This window comes from Danio aesculapii, chromosome 6 (genome assembly GCF_903798145.1).
Source record: "Danio aesculapii chromosome 6, fDanAes4.1, whole genome shotgun sequence".
NCBI lineage: Eukaryota > Metazoa > Chordata > Actinopteri > Cypriniformes > Danionidae > Danio > Danio aesculapii.
This window is the reverse complement of record NC_079440.1, coordinates 39,934,257-39,954,505: the sequence shown is the minus strand read 5'-3', so window position 1 is coordinate 39,954,505 and position 20,249 is coordinate 39,934,257. Positions and strand designations below refer to the sequence as shown.

At 35.4% G+C, this 20,249-nt stretch overlaps 3 protein-coding genes across 3 annotated transcripts in view; 2 read left to right on the top strand and 1 right to left on the bottom strand.

The window, feature by feature from the left end:
- Positions 1 to 1,842, bottom strand: part of slc9a7 (solute carrier family 9 member 7) — a 54,197-nt gene extending 52,355 nt beyond the window's left edge. The window contains exon 1 of the mRNA XM_056460732.1: positions 1,349 to 1,842. Coding sequence (XP_056316707.1) covers positions 1,349 to 1,711 — 363 coding nt within the window. The 5' untranslated portion in view covers positions 1,712 to 1,842. The remainder of the gene's footprint in view (positions 1 to 1,348) is intronic.
- A 2,683-nt stretch (positions 1,843 to 4,525) lies between these two features.
- rp2 (RP2 activator of ARL3 GTPase) lies at positions 4,526 to 16,944 on the top strand. The gene is made up of 5 exons (XM_056460157.1): positions 4,526 to 4,941; positions 9,023 to 9,691; positions 13,915 to 14,029; positions 14,136 to 14,221; positions 15,797 to 16,944. The coding sequence occupies exons 1-5, from the start codon at positions 4,765 to 4,767 to the stop codon at positions 15,878 to 15,880; spliced, it is 1,131 nt and encodes a 376-aa protein (XP_056316132.1). The 5' UTR covers positions 4,526 to 4,764; the 3' UTR covers positions 15,881 to 16,944.
- Positions 16,945 to 18,381: 1,437 nt separating this feature from the next.
- jade3 (jade family PHD finger 3) overlaps positions 18,382 to 20,249 on the top strand; it is a 30,447-nt gene continuing 28,579 nt past the window's right edge. Inside the window, exon 1 of the mRNA XM_056460156.1 lies at positions 18,382 to 18,576. The gene's annotated coding sequence lies outside the window, so the exon portion shown is untranslated. The remainder of the gene's footprint in view (positions 18,577 to 20,249) is intronic.

Here is a 20,249-nt window from a genome sequence, read left to right as displayed (position 1 = left end):
GCTGAAAAACACTAGCTGTACATATACCCCATTGCATAAAGAAGAGCAATTCCATGCAAATGTCAACCTTCCCATGACAAAAATGTATAATTCACCAAAATAGTAAACCGTTTCTAAGTTTTTTGTGTAAGCAAGTATTTTACAGTACTTTAAAAATATTCAAGAATGTCTGTCGATGTTTTCAAACAATTATATTCAATTTACCAAAGTCACACAAGTGACAATTTCACATCCATAATGCAGAGGTGTCAAAAATATTCAATCAAATAAAATCAATCGTTTTTGTTCTATAGTGAGCAAACTCTTATCTTTTTGATTAACATTGTTTCTTTTGGGTTGTGCGGTTTAATTCACAGAATTTCTACAAAGTGTGTTGTACACTGTAAACTTGCTTACTTTTTTGGTCACAACCAGAATGCATGTTTATTTTCCTCATTTAAAATCTAAAAAATGTTTCCAGATTGCTATTTTTCTGATCCCATAACTACGTGGGGAGTTGCTTTGTAAAATATAAACAGATGTTTCAATATAATGTTAATATTTACTTTCTCTGTGAATTTATGTCTTGAATTCCCACTGCAAATGTCACATTCGTAACGCTGGAATTGCTCAGAACCAACCAGAGCTGCCTTTCCCAAATAAATCGCAAGACTAGGTTAATCGAAGAACCACTGTCACTTGAGCTATGATCAATTTGCTATGATCAGCTTCTGGAGTCCTGTACAATTATTCAGAAATTCCCATTTTGTGCTCCACAGAATAAAAACATGTGCAACATGTTTATGGTGAGGAAGGCAATTTTTTCAGACCTTACAATCTGTTTGCTGACTCTTGACCCAGAAGGCATGACATGTTACTGTGGATTGTTCAAACCTGCAATACAAAAGCTGTCACAGCACTCAAAACTAGAATGAGGAACTGGCAACGTGGAGTTCTGAAAGAAACATAAAGAAATGAAACCAAGGCGTATGAGAGACCCTAAAAAACTGTTTACGCATATCATTATGCAACATTAAGACACACAGGCAAATACATGTGTCATCTTGTATCAGCCACGTTCATTTTTTTAAAGTCACCATGCAAAACCACAAGGAACGCAATAATACTTCAACACCACATTGAAATATGATGATATTCGGTCCACGGGGTTTGTATTAGCACTCGTTCAAGCTAGCAAGCTACATAGGCTCATTCATACCAGGCTTAGCTAAGGTTTAACGTGACGGCTGTGTCTCAAAACCTAACAAGCTGCCTGTGTAGAAAGAAAATGCGCAAAAATTGTGCGACTAAAAAAATATTCACCGTTCATGACTCGATACTATTTCCGCAAGAAAAAAACCGCTGTCACGCTCGGAGACTCGCTCGGTTTTAAAGCACAGACGATGTCTAACGTGTTTCGCAATGTTAAAAAGACGGATTTCTCACCGTATATCATAGCCAGTCCGGTTTCGTGCAGGAAGCGCACTCTTCTGTGTTTGAAGAGCCATATTGTGAGTATAGTGAGTGTCAAAAGCAAAATGAATGTGAGTAAATTCACGCTGTCCTGCCTGTGACTTTCCTCAGCTTCTTTCTCCGTGGCAAGTTCTTCTATGCCGCCGTCGTCTGCACTTATCCGATAACATTGGCTTAAAATGAACACGAAGAGAGGAAACATCGTGCTGTGATTCGGTAAATATAACGTCCATGGCTTTGGTGCTTTGGCCGCCTCCATGGTGCAGGATGCTGGCGGCGGGTTTCCTCACTCACTGCTTCAGCTGCGTCAGGTACAGTCAGAGGCAATAATAGGCATCACAGCAGACCGCTGGCAGGCTCTTAAAGACACACGCACACCAATTCACTGATGCTGGTACTTTCCACCGAATATCACCAGATTATACCAATTCAGGACCTTAAACTACTTGGTTTGGTTACTTTTCTGATCTTAAAAAGAGGTGTTTATCCGAAAGAAAATGTACTTCCGGTGGAAGAAGCTTTCAGTTCCACTGTTTACATTTATTGCTGACCTCAAAAGAAGATACTTTGTAGAATGTTGGTTAACAAAATGTTAAGTGTCCCCATTGACTTCCACAGTAAAACAAATGTGGAATCAACAGAGAGCAACAACAGGTTTGTTACCAATACTGTATGTTCAGAGAAGATACTGATAATGTAAGATAGTATTATATGACCTTTATATTCATACAGATGGGCGACGCGGTGGCTCAGTGGTTAGGACTGTTGCCTCACAGCAAAAAGGTCGCTGGTTCAAGTCCCCGCTGGGTCAGTTTGTATGTTCTCCATGTGTTTGCCTGGGTTTCAGTAGTCCAATGACAAACAGTACAGGTGAACTGAATAAACTAAATTGGTCGTAGTGTATGAGTGTAGTGAGTGTGTATGGATGTTTTCTGGATAACATAAGATATGCTGGATAAGTTGGCGGTTCATTCCACTGTGTCGACCCCTGATAAATAAGCCGAAGCTAAGGCGAAGGAAAATGAATGAATAAATGTTCATACAGTTTTGGAACAAGTGGAGGGTTTGTTAATGATAGCAGAATTAAAAATTTTGGGTTAATTATCCCTTTCATCTAAATAACGTTATTACGCAATGTAATCTAATTACTCATGGATTACTTTTAGGTTGCTTTTGGCTATTCATTAAACAGTCTGAATTAACAATTCAGTGGCAATAGTGGTTAAGTGTGTCGACATAAAGTGCTGTGGCTATTTCCAGGTCAAGGTCTTTTGCCGATTCTTCTGCCCTCTCTGCTCCCCACACATTCCTGTCTATACTCCTCACTGTTGTTCAAAAAAAGATAAAAGCCCATTAAAATATTGTATAAAAAGTTATAAATTATAGAATATAATAAGATTACAGGTATGTAATATTTTACATTACATAAGTACATTTGTTACCCACAGTAGGTTATAAGTATATTCGCAAATGCAATATCCTTACAACGTAAATTTTGTAATATGATTACAAAATCCAGATTACATGTAGGTTAATCAACTACACTGCTTGTGGTGCAAGGATGCTGTAAAAAAGTGGAAGAATAATTCATTGTGTGTTTCCCCAAAATAATCCTGTGGGTTTTTTTAAAGAGGGGTTTTTAATTTAAGATGTGGTAAACATAAAATGATAAATTTGCTTAACAAAGCAAATTAGACACATCCATTTTATGTCTAAAATCGTAAAAAAAAAAAAAAAAAAGGAAACTGATTTGTTTTGAAAAATTGTGAACTCTCCAATGTTACTGACCTTCAAGTTTAGCTGTCACTGTGATTTAAACTAACAGGAATTTTAGATTTCCTTTTTGCTCTTCTGCATGCTGCTTCCTGAAAAACAGGGTAATAATTTTTTTATTGTTCTAATACAGTTTCAAAACCTATTAGTGTAGAAATGGCTATAAATAACAAAAATATTAGATTTATAAATACTATAAATACATACAAAATATTTTAGAGTTATTTAAATAAATAAAAGGAAACACTTAGTACTCTCAACATAGGTAGTAAAAAGTTCTCAGTATATATATATATATATATATATATATATTAATATATATATATATATCTATATATATAATATATATATATGTATATATATATATATATTATATATATATATATATATATATATATGTATGTATGTGTGTTTGTGTGTGTGTGTGTGTGTGTACATATATGTTTTTTGTTTTGTTTTTACACAGAAAGAGTTCAGTTTCCTAAAACATATATTCTCTGATGCTTCTGAGTTCTGCTGGAGCTTTAATGTGATATCAAAGATATCCAAGTGCCAAGATACTTCTATTCCTGTACCCTTTCAACTTGTTTTCCATTAAAATACACCAGTTTCACCTCTGAGGCATTTTTAATTAGAATTGAATTAGAGGGAATCATTCTCTTTTTATCCACTTTAAAATATGAACTATCTTGCCCGAACGAATACAACTGCACAAAATTATTCATTCATTCATTTTCTTTTCGGCTTAGTCACTTTATTAATCCGGGGTCGCCACAGCGGAATGAACCGCCACCTTATCCAGCACATGTTTTACGCAGCGGATGCCCTTCCAGCTGCAACCCGGGAAATGGGAAAGCATAAAATTATGTCCAAATATTATTATTACCTGAATATTATAAAGGGAAAATACTATAAAGCCATAAAGAACCATAAAGTGATCAGTAATATAGTCCATTTTAACTGTCTTTTTATTATTGCATGCATTGTTATTATACACACGAGTTTACAAAATGCACGAATAAATGTTTTATTATATATATATATATATATATATATATATATATATATATATATTATATATATAATATATAATATATATATATACAATATATATATATATATATATATATATATATATCTATATATATATATATATATATATAATATATATAGTTATATATATAGTTATATATAGTTTTTATATATATATATATATATATATAATATATATATATATATATATATAGTTATTTATTATATTTACAGTGATGAAATAGTAACACCCCCTCCCTCTTCTCATAGATTTCGCAGATAAGGCTCCGCTTTGATTCGCTGTTACCCTAGTAACGCTGTCCGCTGTAATGATTGGCTGGCTCCAGGGTCAAGGAAACGGGAAGCGCACAGGTTGCGTGTTCTTGATTACTTTCTGGGGAGGAGAAGAAGCCAGAGCGAGACTGCGGCTGATCGAGACTTTCAGAAACGCCTGGCATTCACAACCGGAGGGGCGTGCTGACAAATAGCACAACTCGTCGTCCATAAATGGGGTGCTTCTTCTCCAAAAAATCGAGGAGGAAATCTCCTAAAAAAGACGCTGCCTTGCCCACCGGGGACGAGAGCGCTACGGGCAATGACCTCGCCGAAACCAACAACACTGCGCTGGGCAGCAACAGCAACCAGGAGGCTCCAAAGCAATACAGCTGGGACAAACGAGAAAAGGTACGACGCTGACATTTTGAACGTGTTTTGTTTTATTCTGACATATCTAATAGGTGCGTGCATTAGGAATTAAATAGCTATTGTCAAATGCGTTAGCACAGTTCGCCTTGTTGAAACCAATTTTCTGCCGTTCACTACATGCGTAATCAAGCTAGCGAGGGGTTTGGTTCTTCTTCTTCTTCAGTGTTTGTGGATTTATATCACACTTGCTTTCGATTGACCACCGATAGGAGAGTCTCTCTGCGATTATAGGTTTTCTAATGCTATGGTAAATTATAGGCAGAGCTTATTATCGGCTTAAAGTCAGGCACGTAACTTGTTTGTCTGGCGCTTGCCCAGATAGCGCTGTGTTGGGGATTAGCACATAAGTGGTGTCGCCATCAACATGTATGACAGTATATCAGGGAGGAAGGGAGGGTGGGAGTGTCTGGTTGTTAGTCCCCTGAAACCACAAAACCATTACTAAGCTTTAAGAGCTTTCAAGTGTCCGGAAGTGCGAATCTATTACGTTTAAATATTGCCCTGGACGATGCACTCAAGGCAGATGAATGAAAGGCAGTAAATGCACGAGACGAGTTTGTCAGTTTTCTAATGTCTGTCTATAGATTTGATGGATTAGAGCAGTAGTTCTCAAGCAGGTGAAGGCCCAGTAGAAAGCCTCACCAAAGTCCAGTTTCTAATTTAGTTCAAAGATATTCAAATAAAAAGAATAATACGCGTTTACAGTACCTAAATTAAAATAAGAATAAATATTTAATAGCCCTGTACCTCTGTGAGTTTCCTGTGGGTTGTAATTTAAGTTATGTGGTCAAAGTTGACATGAATTGAAAGTTCATCATATGCATGACGTACATTCTATGAATATCAATTCACGGTCATGAATTATCAATCATATGGTTCATATACCAAATATACACCGTAGCTACACAGTAGCTGCTGCACACTCCATACTAATTTTATCACATCATTTTGTTTGAAATAATGTCACACCAATCCATTCTTTGATTTAGCCTTAAGTATAGTAGAGCCTTTATGTCAGATTTCTCCATTAATTTAATCCACTTAAATAAAGTTCCTCCTCAATCAAAAACGCATTCAGCAAAGCATGCATAGAATCAACCCCCACCCTGCTTTCTTCTTCTTTTAAAATAGTTCTTTAATCTCAAATGTCGCAATGCTAAAGATAAGATCTGTTGTTGTTTCAGTTTGAACAAGACTACAGCCACAACAAGCACATTAAATGCTATACTGCGATGGTCTCAAACTCAATTCCTGGAGGGCCGCAGCTCTGCATAGTTTAGCTCCAACCACCTCCAACTCACACCTGGTTAATAGTCTCTAGTAGTCTTAAACACCTTGATTATTTGGATCAGCTGTATTTGATTAGAGTTGGAGCAAAACTGTGCAGAGCTGCGGCCCTCCAGGAATCGAGTTTGAGACCTATGCTATACTGCATGTAAATATCTGGTGTGGTAACCTAAATATCATAGATCATAGTTTGACATAGTTATAGGTTTGATCCCTGGTTGGAAGGGACAATCTGTAGCTCAAAAGTGCTATTTAGCAAGAAAGTTGTCATGGTGTTGCTAGGAGATTGTTAGGCCTTTTGCAGTTGTTTCTAAGTGGCTATAGCATTCACTGACCTAAATCAAGAGCTCTTACAGTTGTTGGTTTATAGGTGCAGCATAGATCTGTCTTTCTGTATTTGCCAGACAAAAAGTGATTCTAAAGCAGCACCTCAAAAAGATGATTTGATGTAGCCTATCAAAATGTAACTTTTTTTTTACAGCTGATATATGAAAATATATAATTACTTAATATGAGGTTTATTGAACATATTAAGAAGTGTATAAAAAACAGTGCATATGTTTTAGATATTCAATATATTATGCTGTTGGTAGTATATGAAATGTAGTTCATGCTCAAGAAGGAAATTCATTCATTCATACAAATAGCCAAAAGTAGTACATTAGCATATCAATATATAACATATAAAATCCACTCTAAACATGTATGTAATCCAATAATGAGATTTAAATAAACATACAAATAACTCCCCAATATATGTTTTTTTAACAACATGATTTAAAAATAATGTAAGGACAATCCAGTAAGCCTAAACCGTTTCAGTCCAGTAAATGTTACTCTGAAAATATTCATAACAATAAAAAGGACAGACGTACCATGAGTTGGTGGTAGGGCTGCATGATATTGGAAAAATCTAATACTGCAATATTTTGTCATTCTGCAATATATATTGTGATATGAAAACAATTCCATCAGATTACTTCAATATCTCTATTTGGAAAGAATCATATTTTTTTAGATTGATTAGGTTGATTGTGCAGTGGGAGTGCGTCTACTTAAAATCTAATAAACAATCTATACATACAATAAAGAAAATATACAATTCAGAGTTCAACACTAGTGATTTGTTTTTCTACTGGCCCGATTGGGCAATAAAGGGCCAGTGGTTCAGATTTTTACTTGCCCTGCCAAAATTTTCGCTGGCCCCACCAAGAAAAAGAAGTTAATATGTATGTGTGTCTGTATGTATGTTTGTATGTGCACTTTTGAATTAATCAATCTATTAAAAAACTTGGCTAGAATTATGCATTCATTGATTTTCTTTTCGGCTTAGTCCCTTTATTAATCAGGGGTTGCCAAAGCGAAATGAACCGCCAACTTATCCAGCATATGTTTTACGCAGCGGATGTCCTTCCAGCTGCAACCCATCACTGGGAAACATCCATACACACTCATTCACACACATATACTATGGTCAATTCAGCTTTCCCAATTCACCTATACCACGTGTCTTTGGAGCACCCGAAGGAAACCCACGCGAACACGGGGAGAACATGCAAACTCCACACAGAATTGCCAACAGACCCAGCCAGGGCTCGAACCAGTGACCTTCTTAGAATTATGCATTATAGGCCTAAATTATAGAGAGAAATAATAGATGAAGCGAGACTGCAGTTAGACCATAAAGCAGATCATGTTGATCTTTCTTTTGAGGTTTCAGTGCAGAAATGAACAAAACAATAGGCCTAATATAAAATATTATAAGATTAAAATATGGAAAAATTATCAGATGGTAGTTTTTGTACATTTTCTCCAACAGATAAACAGCACTTGGTAATATTTCAGTATACTTTCACTTTCATATTCGACATTAAATGCACATTTGCCGGTAGGAATGACATCTCGCCCTACCCATATTCATATAGCTGTATATATGGCTAATACACTACCATGATACGCTTGGATATAACCTGGTTCATTAGTTCATTGGATCGCTTTGCTTTCTTACTACAATCAATCCACTCCGGAGTTCGTTTCAATCGAGCCGAGACCACCTCATTCAGGGGATCTTGGGCCAAACGAGACTGGTTCGGAAACAAAGTCTAGATGTGAAAGCACCCCTATTTGCATGCAATCGACAAACAGTCGCGAATGAAACTTTGACAAGACAGCACCTGATAACGATTCTGCCTACTGTCGCGAACGTTTCACAAGCTGGCCTCGGGCCATCAGGCAGACCTTATTGTTGAGCCCAGTAAGTGAAATGATGAACAGTGTTTTATTATTTTCCCAGTCTAACAGTATTCAGGCACAGTAATTGAATATTAAATATGAAAATAAATCAATAAAATTAATCATTATTAAAGTTACAAATGGTAACATTTCTTACACATGAGAATCATTACACAGTCACAGGTCTCCAAAACACATGCAAATAATAAATTATAATATAAACTCAACATTGCACATTTGCTACGTGACTTTTGCAAATGACCGCATTGCGATATTGATACTGAAACAATATATTGTGCAGCCCTACCTGGTGGTGGAGATCTTTACAATTAATTAGAGAGGACTTTTACTAAAAAGGATAATCATTCTTTCTAGTCTGTATTATATCAAGCCCCACTAACTAACGGAAAGTAATTTAGTAGTTTATACTAAGTATAACGGAACTATATGTAATTAGGAAGCCAGAGAGCAATGGTGATGATGGTTTTTACAGCTCAAGTTCTGCTTTTAGCAACACTGACATGTTTGTGTTTACTTGCAGGTCGACCCCAAAGACTTTATGCTGACAGGCCTCAAGAATGAGACTGTGGGCAGGTTACCAGGCAAGCTCAATGGCCAGCAGTTTGTCATTCAGGACTGCGAAAACTGTAACATATTCGTGTTGGACCATTCAGCAACTATTACCATCGATGACTGTGTGAACTGCCGCATTATGTTAGGTCCGGTCAAAGGCAGCGTGTTCTTCAGAGACTGTAAAGACATCAAATGTGTGGTGGCCTGTCAGCAGTTCCGCACCAGAGACTGCAAGAAAATGGATGTCTTTTTGTGCTGCGCCACCCAGCCCATAATCGAGTCTTCTACAGGAATGAAGTTTGGCTGCTTCCAGTATTACTACCCTGAGCTGGCTTTCCACTTTAAAGATGCAGGTCTCAGCATCTTTAACAACAACTGGAGCAATATTCATGACTTCACACCTGTCTCTGGAGAAACCAACTGGAGTCTCCTGCCAGAGGATGCTGTTGTCCTGGACCATGTGCCTCTTCCTGATCCCGAGTCTGAATTCAAGTCTGTGAGAATTGCTACTGAAGTCGGTCGGAGCATAGTGCCTCTGACTAAAGGAAGCCGGCGAACAGAGAGCGAAGAGTCTTGTCTGTTTGTGTTCTTCGCTGGAGACTACACCACTGCTAATGCCCGCAAGCTCATCGATGAGGTTAGAACTTATTTGTGACCCTGGAACACCAAACCATGATGTGGACTATCCAACATCAAACATAAAAGTGCTTCAGGGGTAATTAATGTGTCTGTGCTCTTTGGGTAAGGGATACATAAAGATGAACAGCAAAAAAAAAGTCCAAGGCACTGAAAAAAATGGGTGGAAAAATTATTTTAAAAGCCATGGCTATTCCATTATAACTGGACCTAAGAGTTTCAGCAAACATTTGCCTTCATCAGGGTAGCATTTCATTGGTAGGTGCAGTTCTAATGGAATAGCCATGTTAATAAAGGCTTTTTAAATTATTGTTTTTCACTTTTTTCAAGTGCCTTGGACTTATAATTTTGCTGTTTATCATGATGTGGACAATAATTGAGCAGATAGGACTATTTGAAATCAGGAAATTGAGCTGTTTAGCACGTTCTTAAATGCAGCTGATAGCCTATTGTATTGACATGTACAAACGCAGATACATGAACACCGGAGCATTTCAAATCTGCACTAATCAGTCGATTCATCAGCAGATCGCTCGTATGTCAGCTCATAGAGAGAGATATCGGCTGATTGACACGATTTTGAAATGCTCTAGTGTCCGTTTATCTGTTTGCACTTGGTGAACAGTGGTGAAGAATGGTGAATTGATGACCTTCATGACCAATCACAGCCATTTCTGTTGAGCAATCAGCAGTGTTTAAGAACATACTCAAATAGGCTCAAAAGATGTTTCTAAAATTTTAGTACTAATTAGTACTGAACTCAATATTTCTCACAACCTTTTTCGGAGAGTGCAAAAAATCGAAATATTGAGAAAATTGCCTTTAAATTTGTCCAAATTAAAGTTTTAGCGATTTATATATTACTTATCAAAAATAGGTTTTGATATATTTACAGTAGGAAAATTACAAAATATTTTCAAGAAATATGATCTCTACTTATTGTCCTAATGGATTTTAGCATAAAAGAAAAAAAACATTAATTTGACCCACACTATTTATTTTTGGCTTTTGCCAAAAATATACCTGTGCTACATAAGATTGGTTTTGTAAACCAGGGTCACATTTCATAGAATTAATGCTTTCGAATGGTCACTCATGTTTGCTACAGTGGGTGAGCTCAACATCATGTGCAGCATATTTGTTATTTTTGAAGTTTCTAAAGCTGCAAGTTAATCGCAATGATACACCATTTCCCAATATGGCATTTCTAAAGAAAAGCTTTGTGCTTGCATCTTCAGTTTAACCTCTAATAGAAAACTTTAGTCATAGCAAATGTTCCATGTACTTTGGGAAATGAAATCAGCTTTCTTCAGTAACTCCACCTTTATAAATAGAAAACAGGATGTATACCATTTCCACTATGCTTACAATGTTAACATCATTAATCTTTTTTTTCCGTTTTGTGTTTGACTTCTGAACTTTACGCCCAAACATAGGCTCCATATCAGACTTAGTGTAGTTTTTCAGTTATTTACTTGCATAAGTTAAGAAAGTTAACTATCTGAAAATATCTAGGGTTCCTCTGTATTCTGTTTTAATATACAGTATTTTTAACAAAAGCAGGATGGGCCAAACAGTGGAGGGATGCTCTAAGCTGTGCTTTGCAGTTATTCAAATGACTGAATGTGAATTGCTGGAAGTGAATTGCTCTGTAGCTCCATGCCATGAGTCCAGATGATATTTATAGAGCATTGCATATTCTAAAGTTTATGATCACATTTAAAAACAATGCAACATAAAACTGAAATTATAACAATAACTGTGGAAGTATAAGAATTTACAAAATGCTCGTTATGATAGGAATTTGTTAAGTGCTAAGTCAAGTGTTCTTTTTGCAAAAGAAAATCAAGTACCCTTGATCTAAGCACCATAGCATTTTATTTTAAAAATGTAAGGTGGAAATGTGGATTAGAACAGAATAACAAGGCTAGAGCAACAAATATGGTGAATTCATTCGAAAACTGAATCCAACCATGCATTAAATTTGTTAGTTCTATGTAATCAAGCTAAAAGTTCACAAACTTTCAGAAATCATCTAAAGATGATTAATGATGTGGAGTAACTGAAGCTGAGAATCAACTGTCATCTGTTTGACCTTTTAGTCACCGGTTCCATTTGAAAATCTGTCACTCTGTACTTTTATATCATAGGGGTGTGTGATACTGACAAATCTAACTCTATTTCTGTATTTTGCGATTCATCAAGTCTCTCATTCTAACATGCTAATTACTGTGGTCAATTTCCTAAAAGCAACTTTGAATCTGTTATTGTGAACTCTGTTGGTCATTACGGAACTTATGGCCAGTAAAAGAGGATTTAAAACACTGTAATGTGGCTCTGAGAAGTAGAGAGAACTGCTTCAGCTTAGTTTGAAACTATTTCCAGAGAGTAATGTAATCAAAATGTGACTTGCTCTATATATTAGCTTGTTTGTTAAACTCATTCATTCATTATCTTTTCGGCTTAGTCCTTTTATTAATCCGGGGTCGCCACAGCGGAATGAACCGCAAACTTATCCAGCACATGTTTTACGCAGCGGATGCCCTTCCAGCTTCAACCCATCTCTGGGAAACATACATACACACTCATGCACTATGGACAATTTAGCTTACTCTTTGGACTGTGGGGGAAACCGGAGCACCCGGAGGAAACCCACGCAAACGCAGGAAGTACATGCAAACTCCACATAGAAACGCCTACTGACCCAGTCGAACTAGCGACCTTCTTGCTGTGAGGCAACAGCACTACCTACTGCGCCACTGCGTCGCCTGTTTATGATTGTGCTCAACTCACATACCGATATTGTGCAAAGAGGTTGTGTGACTTTATTTAACAGTATAATATTAATAATAATTATAATATTTTTTTTTTACTTCTATGGGTCTATTTGTTGCTTTCATAACATATTAACTTCATTCAAATAGGCTTCATCAGTACATTTCTAATGTTTTTTTCCCCGAAAAAAAATTTTAATAGGCACAACAGCTCCAAAAATGGAGCTTTTTAATCTAATAAAGAGTGTTTAAGCTTGATATGTAACCTGTTGTGAGAACATGAATAAATATTTAGCTCTTTTTGGAGCTGTGGTGTGCCTATTTGATTTTTTTGGTTCTTCTGTTGTGGTGCACCCACATTGAGCTTTTTGCCTACTAGATGTCCTTTCATGACGTTTTTTTAAATGATCTGATACTCTGTGTCAGATTGCAAACCATTAAGACAACATCTTGGGGCTGTGCAATTTGAGGAAAATATCTAATTGCCTTTTTTTTGCAATTTAATTTTGTAGTCAAGCTTCAGCTCAATAATCTGTAGCTTCTTACTGCTAAAATGCAGTGAGTGTTAGTTAAAAAAGGACTTGAAAAGATATTAACTAACTTCAACTTTTATTCAAATGTGTTTATATTCAGTAATTAAACACAAATTTTTCTCTAGAGCAAACAGTAGTGAGTTATGGCATTAGTTATCTCCTGGTGCCTTCGTGATGTTTTTTCATATGGGTGTAACAGCTGCAACCAACTCTGAAATTGTACTTTGCTGTTGCTCACTACTAGATTAAGTGTCACTAGCAATACTTTCAGTTAACTTTTTAGCAAGAGACTCCTCATATAGCCGCCTATGGTGCTTTTTTAGGTGCTGGTTGTATTTCCTCATACTTTTGCAAACCATTCTGCGACATCTCTTACAAATGACCTGTTTTTGTAAACCAAAATATTCCCATATTACCTACATGCTTTGATATTAATTTGTCTTAGAAGCGGCAGACAGCATTATCATACTTGTCCACGCTTTCCTGTTTGTTTGTTTTATCATGGGCTTCCCGCATAGTTTCGTTGCGCAATTCTGATTGAGCAGAATGAAAGTAAGCTCACTCAATCGGCTAGTTAGTCTGTCACACATAGATGGCAGTCATGCATTTTGCTCTGGGTGGGGGAAATTAAATAATATATTTTTCATATCGCAGCCTCTTGGGATTAGCTAATCGCAACGTTTCAAAGCGCGATTGAGCTTCGATTTCGATTAATTGGACAGCCCTACAACAATTACAATATATTTTTAGGCTATAAATATTGGAAACCACATTCAGTTGTCATTTACAGTTATCAATAAAGCACACACATCCAGACATGTCCATCAATGGCTATACAATACAAGTAACCAGGTGAATTCTCAAAGACCTAATTTATTTAAGACATTTTTTGTATTTTTGTATTCACCTCTACACAGGCAACTGCCAAAGGCTTTGTCCTCATTCAGACTAAAGAGGTTTCCATGCGCCCTGAGGATGTGAACCGAGTGTTCCAGAATAATGCAGAGAGCCTTACTGAATGGATCACCAAAGGTACTGTAATGCATTGTGTTATAATACATAAAAGCATGGACGGCCTCTTGAGAAATAAATCTGATCCGTTTGTGAGTTATAACACAATGATGTGTGTTCCCTTCAGGCCCAGTTGTAGCACTTGAGTTGAATGGAGATGGTGTGGTGGAAGCTTGTCGATCTTTTGCCAATGAAGTGTTCAACGGGACCAAGGTAAATATAGAAGAAAACATTAGTTTCTTGTTTGTTTGGGGTGTAACAGATCACGGTTGATCCGTGGTCCACACAGATCACAACCCACAGTTCGGAACACACGTGACCCATGGATTAATTACTTTATTTGAACTTGTAGGTTTATCCAACAATTATAACAATTGCAGAGAGAGTGCCTCCCACATCATTCAAATCGCATGTATGAAAGCATTTTGGCTTCCCTGCAAAATATAATGATGACGAAAGAAGTTGTGGTGGGATCTAAATGCTTTATTAGGTTATTAATTAATAGTGTTCTCTGTCACTGCTTGTTTAGCCTGCATTAATGCATTCAGTTTAAAGCTGCACAATTAAACATTGGAAGATCCTGATCTCAATTCAAACCTGTGCAAAATGAAAGATAAATGATAATGAATTGCATATGTTTATTAATCATTTGAAGCGCTGCATTCAAATCTGCGTTTGATTGAGAGAGATTCAGTTTTTACACTTTTTCAGTTTGTTACAAACAATTAAACAACACAGAAGTACTGGGAGAACAGTTTATTGTTCAGATATGAATACCGATGTTTATGGTAAAGATTAAAATCACTGTTAAATGAAACTTGACGCTGGTGAATGATTAACCATTGTTTAACCAATAGGTGGCGACAAACAGCTATCAAAATGATGTCACTGAATAAGTTTTCAGAAATGAGACCCCTATAATGAAACGAAGTTTTTTTTTCCATAATATTTTTATTTTTCGCTTTCTGTTTGTACACATTGAAATACAACATTTTACAAACTTTTTTTCAACAATAACCTTGTTGCATTTACATATTATACAAAAAATGAGTATATATATATATATATATATATATATATATATATATATATATATATATATATATATATATATATATATATATATATATATATATATATATATATATATATATATATATATATTAAAAAGCAAGCAAACCAACAATAAATAAATAAATAAGTAAAACTGCTTCTCTTTTGCTGTTAATTGTAATCTATTCAAACATGACAATTATAATCATAGTGAGTACTATGAAACATATATTGAAGGATGTATCAATACTGAACTATAAAGCTGGAACTGCATTGTCCATCAAAAATTATTCATCAACTTCTTCCTCTGTTAATTCCACTTCTTTGATATAACTAATGAAATGACTCCATATAAACATGAAGTTTTATGTGTGAATTGTTGAATCATTAATTGAAAATAATTAGCATTATCTGCAACAGTAGCAAAGATCATTTTTCGTATAGAATATTTTCCTTTTTTTTAGCGTGTTCTTTCTTGATTTTTATTTTTATTAAATTAAATTTTCTGTTTGTTAAAACAAATGGTTTTTGCTGTATTATTTTGCTATAAATGGAAAGCAAATGACATTTGTCATCTCCTTTTTAGCTGATCCTAAAATGGTCAGATACGTGACTCAAAAACCGTAGTGTGATCTGAACCGTGAGATTTGTGATCCGTTACACCACTATTATTTATTGAGGATGCCCTCTAAAAGTCTACAATTTTTTTTCATGCTTTATTCTGTTTTCCTGCAGCTGTTTGTTTCTGAGAGCAAAAATACATCCTCTCGTGATGTTGACAACTTTTTCAACTTTGCTGACATGCAGATGGGCCTGTGAAACTGTTGCAGAGGGTCAGCTCAATTTAATGTGGGTTCAAATTTTCTTGGTTGTCAATTTCGATACAGTGAAATGGAAGGAAGTAATATGCGATGCCACTGATACAGTTTAATGGGTTAACACCACTATTCACCTTTTTTCCTCCAGAAAATTGTTCTAGGGTGTATCTGACAATTTGACATTTTCATGTTGATTCTCATATTGTCAGTTCATTTGGATCCAATCAAAAAGGCAAGTGCCTTTAGATAGAGAACTAGAACTAAAGTCTAGTCAAACATTGCTGTGGACAATTTGATCGCTTATGCTGAAAATAATGAATTTGATTATATAGATATTTATTGAATTAGATTTTACCCTAAATGTATAGCTGGAAATTGTTTTACTCTCTCTTGGTTGTATACAGTATGTCACCAGTACTTATTGTATAGTCATTATGCTTGTGTATATTGGTTAGATGTAAAAACAATATTGTTCAGATTTTGTCACCTGCCTAAAAACATGAATTGTATTGAATTAGAATTTTTTATATGACAGATATAAATGTATTTTATTTCTTTTCCAGTTAGCATAGCTTTTTATTTGTATGTTTTTTTTCAGTATTGTTTTTCAATTGTAAGCAAATGACATTTGTTTTTAAATCGTGTACGTTTTTACAGTAACACTGTTCTGAGAAGAATGTAAATGCTGAAACTGATAGGTCGAATGTACTACTAAAAAGGAGCTTTAATCGTCTCCTTCATATTGTTCTATTTTTGTAGGAACATTTTAGAGAGCACAACAACTTTCCTGTGACCAAAATAATTTGTACATCTAAAAGAAAGTGATTTTTTTTTTTTCTAAATCTCTATTTGTACAAGACAGTTTTGTAGATGAATATAAGCTGTGATTTGTTAATACAATCATACTGATCGAAAGTTGTCATCTTTTTTCATCTGCTAAATAGACACAACACTTAACGTGAATGTATTTAGACAAATGCCAATTAGTGAATAGTTCTGTAAGTTGAGTACATATTTGCTCAGAGAAAGAGTTCGTGAGTACTCTATAAAAGTGGTGCTGTGAAATGTTGTGGTTCTGATTTTTGAAAGCAAGACTTTTTTTTATAATTCACTATCTCTTTCTGTCTGAAAAAAGTATTCAAATGCCATGTTTAAAAAAAAAAAACAGGAGTTAGAGTGGTTGTCTGATTTGTCGAGCACAAAAAAAAAGTGTATTTTCTTCAGGGGTCCAATATAAACATTAGCGGACAGGTTGAAATTAATAGTTTAATTCTGGTAGGACAGATTAAATTGATGAAATACCATATTTACTTTGACTTAATTTAATTAATGTTCATTTTTTACCTTGCTGGTTATAAAAAAATTCTAAAAATGCACAATATTAATCATTAAATCAGTTTTCTACTGTGCTAATAACAAGAAATGTTATGGTATATAAAGCTATTTGTATAATATATTTATTTTTTGTAAATTCCAGGGAATGTTCTTGCAGCTTTGGTATATATTGCAAAATGAGTCAAAATTTGATGTATTACATGCATTTTGTTAACTATATGATATAACAATATGGGTGAAATAATGTTCAATTGTATTTAAATGTGTATTTAAATTATTTTTATTCTAAATCTGACTGACAAGTTTTTTTGGTATAGATACATTTTATTTTCTTTAAGTAGGTTTCTTTGGTGAATGACAGTTCACCAAAGTAACATTGTATTAAAAGTAACATTGTATTACACATATTAATCTTTTACCCATATACTCTATAACAGTTGATAGCCTATGATAGCTTTTATTTGGCCCACCATCTCAGAGAATGATGGGGAGCATTGGGGAGAATCTCTTTAACAGAGATTGTCATTTTGAAGTTAACGAAAACTTTGTCCTTTGATAAAACTAAAATTAAGCCTTTCAATTAAATGTTGTAAATGAATGAGATGTTTAATAATGTAAATACTGTCTCTCGACGAATATCGAACAAAGCACTTAATATGGTGAGCAAATCAATGCAAAAGCTTGATTTGTGTTGCTATTTGCCATTGAACTCCATAATTGAGATTGTTTTACTGTAATAAGTATATATATATATATATATATATATATATATATATATATATATATATATATATATATATATATCTTTTAAATTACTCTGCATTAGTTCATATAAAGTTATGTTTTTTTATATTAGGAAAATATATTAGGAAATTACCAATGGTAACTTTACTGTAATACACTTTGCTATATTTACCTTCAGCCCACAGCCCTCAATAAGGTTTGGTTTTTGGCCCTTTATAAGAAAAAGTGCTATATAATATCGTAATAAATACTGATTTAGCTCAAATACTGCGACTTTAATCTAAATTCTAACATTTCCTCCACCACAGCACTATAAGGGGACATACAGGGGACATTTAACTACCACTGAAAAGAAATCTGCTTGCCCTGACTTGGCAGGCAGTGGGGCCGTGAACTGGGCGGGCTCTAGGACCCAGCGTTCGGGTAGTACAATAGAGCTGTTGTGTCGTGGTGGAGAGGGTGATTTCTGCTTTTGGGATATTGACAGTGGGACAGAAACGAGAAAAATAAGAAAAACACCGGTATTTACCGCACCTCAGCGCTGCTGACTTAAAGACAGCCTTGCGAAGTCTGTCGGCGCGCGCGATCGTCCTGAAGCACAGCATTTTTGCATGTGAGGTAAGGGTGCATCTCGAACAATACTGCTCGTGTCTTCACAGGGCTCAGTGTGCCAGTTCTCCAGGCTGAGGGGCCTGCTGCCTCCTACCATTCCTCTCCGACAAGCGTTTTACGTCCTTGTTATTTAACTAGGACAGTGTTGGTATCAGCGATATAATTGTGTTTAGGTTAAACTTTGCGAACGCGCACTGAACGCGGTTATATACTCACAGGAAGTGGTATTATGTCAGCACAGAAGGGATTGTAGTGACTGGAGAGGGTTCGTCATGTTGGGCGGCTCGAGTTTGGCGCCAAGGCCGCCAGGAACCCTCGCGTGTTCAGCAATGGAGGACAGCAGCGGTTCATGCTCACACATGGGCACAGTGCTGCTGTGTGTGAGACCGCAGAGCGCTTCTGTTTATCATCCGGTTCTTTATTTAGCTGTGTGAACTTCGAGTTCATCCAGCACGAGCATATACCTGAACATTATTTTGAGAAAATTATAAGTGGACTCATTTCTCCTCGTTGCATCATGCATTGGGTTTACAAACAGGCGACGTGGTGTTTAAATTGTTTCTTTTTTACATGGTGTTTATTAAAGGGGCAGTTTTGCTTATTCGCTAAAATGTGTCGACTTTTTGTTCTGCATATGAATCTTGTAATGAGGCAACTTTGTTTTTAAAGCATTAAGTAATGTATTTGTCTTTAACGTCCAGTAAAGTAACTAAAATGTGTGATTTAACTGATAAAGACGAGTATAATAGTGGATTGTACTTTGTAAAATGTAATTACATGTGCCAAAACATGCATTAAACTGAAGCGTTAAGCGCACGGTGCATTAGAAAGTTTGGAACGGAAGTGCAGTTGTTGGAATTCGGGAATGCCCTCCTTGAGCTTCCGTTCCCCCCACTGCTTCCCGCGAAATCCCTGACCGCAGGCTTCAGTGTGCTACTTGTCGATTCAGCGTTATAGAACGAACCTTAACCAGTTAACGTCCTTATTAGTAAATATGCAAATTTAATTAATGCTTTGAAAATACAAAGTAGGTTTGGGCGGCGCGTTTGATTCAGTGAGTCGAATCTTTTGAATCATTTGTGAAAAGAATCGTTTAGTGACTCTGTAGATGCCATCGTGAACAAGGTCCTTAAACACACATATATATTTTAGAAAGATGCTGTGAAGTTTTTAGTTATTTGTCATTGTAGAAATGTTAAAAACACAAACATAAATGCAGAATTTTACTCTCCTTCACTCCAGAAATAAATGTTATTGCCATCTGTAATTCCCCAAGAACCCGATCCTTCTGTAAAACCATTTTATTGCACGCGATGTTATTTGCTGTACAATATGCAGGGGCGATTTTAGGATTTTCATTTCAGGGGGGCTCAGCTCCATATGGATTTTTTTTATTAAAAAAAAAAAAAAAAATATATATATATATATATATATATATAAAACCCTAATGTATTTATAAGTTATAATTTAATAGTGATGCACTTAAAAATGTTTGACTAATATGGTAGGCTTGTATGCTAAACCAGCAGTAAGTATTCTACTGTATTTTATAGACGTGCATAGTCATTTGAGTTCTGAATGAACCAAATAGGCTCAACAAACCTGTTAACTGTAGTAAAAACCACTTTATACGTTAAAGTACAATTTTTGTTTCCATGTATTTAATAAATAAAACTGCA

Coding starts and splice junctions, on each gene's coding strand:
- rp2 (XM_056460157.1), top strand. CDS start 4,765: ATGGGGTGCTTCTTCTCCAAAAAATCGAGGAGGAAATCTCCTAAAAAA. Junction 4,942..9,022: donor GCTGGGACAAACGAGAAAAG/GTACGACGCTGA, acceptor GTTTACTTGCAG/GTCGACCCCAAAGACTTTAT. Junction 14,030..14,135: donor TACTGAATGGATCACCAAAG/GTACTGTAATGC, acceptor TGTTCCCTTCAG/GCCCAGTTGTAGCACTTGAG.